This window comes from Tilletiaria anomala, assembly GCF_000711695.1.
Source record: "Tilletiaria anomala UBC 951 chromosome Unknown K437scaffold_255, whole genome shotgun sequence".
Lineage (NCBI taxonomy): Eukaryota > Fungi > Basidiomycota > Exobasidiomycetes > Georgefischeriales > Tilletiariaceae > Tilletiaria > Tilletiaria anomala.
Window position 1 is genome coordinate 1 of NW_013546767.1, and position 1,980 is coordinate 1,980.

A 1,980-nucleotide genomic window follows, 5' to 3' on the forward strand; every position below is an offset into this window, starting at 1 on the left:
GGGGGGGGCAACGACCGGTGCAGCAGCAGGGACCAACGCAACAAGTTAAAGAGGAACAATCCTTACAAGAAGCCCAGGCGCTAGAGGGGAAGAAAGTCGCGGTAGAAAAGGCCGCCACTGCGGTGGAAAGGACGCGAAGGCAGCTCCAGTGGTTCTAATCCTCACGACAAAGGAAGCCATGTGCATACATTTGCCAAGGAGCTCGAAACTGCGTCAGTATCGCAGTCGATTGCCAAGGCAAAGGGTGCTAAAGCATTTGCCCAGCGTAATCGAAGTTTGTCAGGCAAGTGCCGAAGACAAGCCCAATGTTACCATGCCAGTGGAGACGTGCGTGTTCGAGTCTTGGAAGAGCAATGGCGCTGCTTCTGAAAGTGCAGAGCTGGGTGCAGCTACAGCGAGTGGTGCTGCGGTTCTTGAAGCATGGAAAAGTCGAGTTAGAGAACCCAGAAGCTGCGGTACATCACAAGCTCGAAAGCGCTGAAGTAGCAAGGAAGCCGAGCGCAAAGCTGAAAGCTGAAAGACTAAGGACCAAAAATAACAGTTCAAAGACGCGAGAGAGAAACAGCCACGGCTACCACTATTGCGGTGGCCGTCGCATGGCATGCCAAGGAGGAGAACGAAATGAACGAGCCTGAAGCCTCCAACAAGACTGCTGAAGAAGAGAAAGCTAATGACGCAGTCCTGGGTGATGCTACCCTGTCCGCTGGTGCCAAGACTTGCATAAGGTCGCCGAAAACGTGAAGAAAGAAAAAAGAAAGCTCGGCCATTGGTGAGGCAGCGGGCAAGAAGCGCACCTCGAATTTGCTCATGTTGCCGGAGGCAATGATGTCATACATATTCCGGATACTGCCGAAGTACAGGAAACTAAAGAGCATGAACCGACCGTTGATACCTTGCGGAACTTGCCGACCGCGTCAAGATGGATGCGGAAAAGCTGGCCGAGGATGCCAAGGACAAGGAGCGCCCAACCAGCGTTCTGCAGCGACCCGCGTCAAACATGACAAGAAGAGGGTCGCCAGCAACGCTAATATCGCCGACCCGCTCATCAAGCCGCTGCAGAACAAATACTTGGAAACGCATCGTGCGGCAGCCATCGTTGTCAATAGCATGAGATGAGCTCTGGCTGCCGAGGGGGAGTGACGGAAGAGCGGCGGCGGCACGGACGTGCGAGCCAACGGAGCGAAGCATATCGAAGCAACACAACTTATAGAACACCATTGAACATCATGCAAGGTTTGAGAGCAAGGATCAAGCTACAGTCGGTGCACGTGAAAGCCAGCGCCTTAGAGATATATAAGGAGCCGCACACTGCCAACCAGAGCTCGTGCAGCGAAGAGAACAGGTCAGAGCATCTTATTGTCGTAATGAGCCATTCCTTCAATAGCCGTAGCGTGAGTCGACCCCGATGTGCTTGGCGAGGCATTAGTTGGTCCCCGACATTTCGACTCCTTGTGCTTTGATCTTGCCGTACCTTGTTGCGACGCGGTCGAGGTACTCCTGCATGCTCTCCACAGAGCCTTTCTGACGGTCAAAATGCCTCTCTTGAGGATGAAGAAGGCAACTCCTTTTTGGGCTGGTACTTGGCTTCCAACGTGCCCAACACAACTCTTTAGCTGTCTTCATCATGCGGATCGAGCAAGTGATCTTTGCCGTCAATGACAGCGCCAGAGTTGCCAAGGCCTCCTCCCACCTGTGCTCGCATGTAGCGACACTACCATTGCCGCTTAGGGGCTTACGGATCGTACCGGTCACGTAGCCCCCATAGGTCAGTCTTAATCATGAGCATCCGGGCCTTTGAAAGTCTATGCGCCATAGCTGTTACCATGTAGCTTCTCGATGCTAACTGTGGCCCCCACCAAGGTCGCATTTGCTGGTATCTTGGTCCTTTGCGTCAAGCCTATTGTGTGTTCAAGTCAGACGGGGGGTTTGGGCTCATAGCCTATTGAAGGGGTGGCTCATTGCGACCAAAATAAGATGCTC

General features: G+C 53.4%; 1 protein-coding gene across 1 annotated transcript; it reads left to right on the top strand.

The window, feature by feature from the left end:
- Positions 1-353: 353 nt before the first annotated feature.
- Positions 354-741, top strand: K437DRAFT_265540 (uncharacterized protein; the record flags this gene model as incomplete). The annotated part of the gene is made up of 2 exons (XM_013384261.1): positions 354-540; positions 566-741. 2 exons carry the CDS (start codon positions 354-356, stop codon positions 739-741), a joined length of 363 nt encoding a protein of 120 aa, XP_013239715.1.
- Positions 742-1,980: the final 1,239 nt, after the last annotated feature.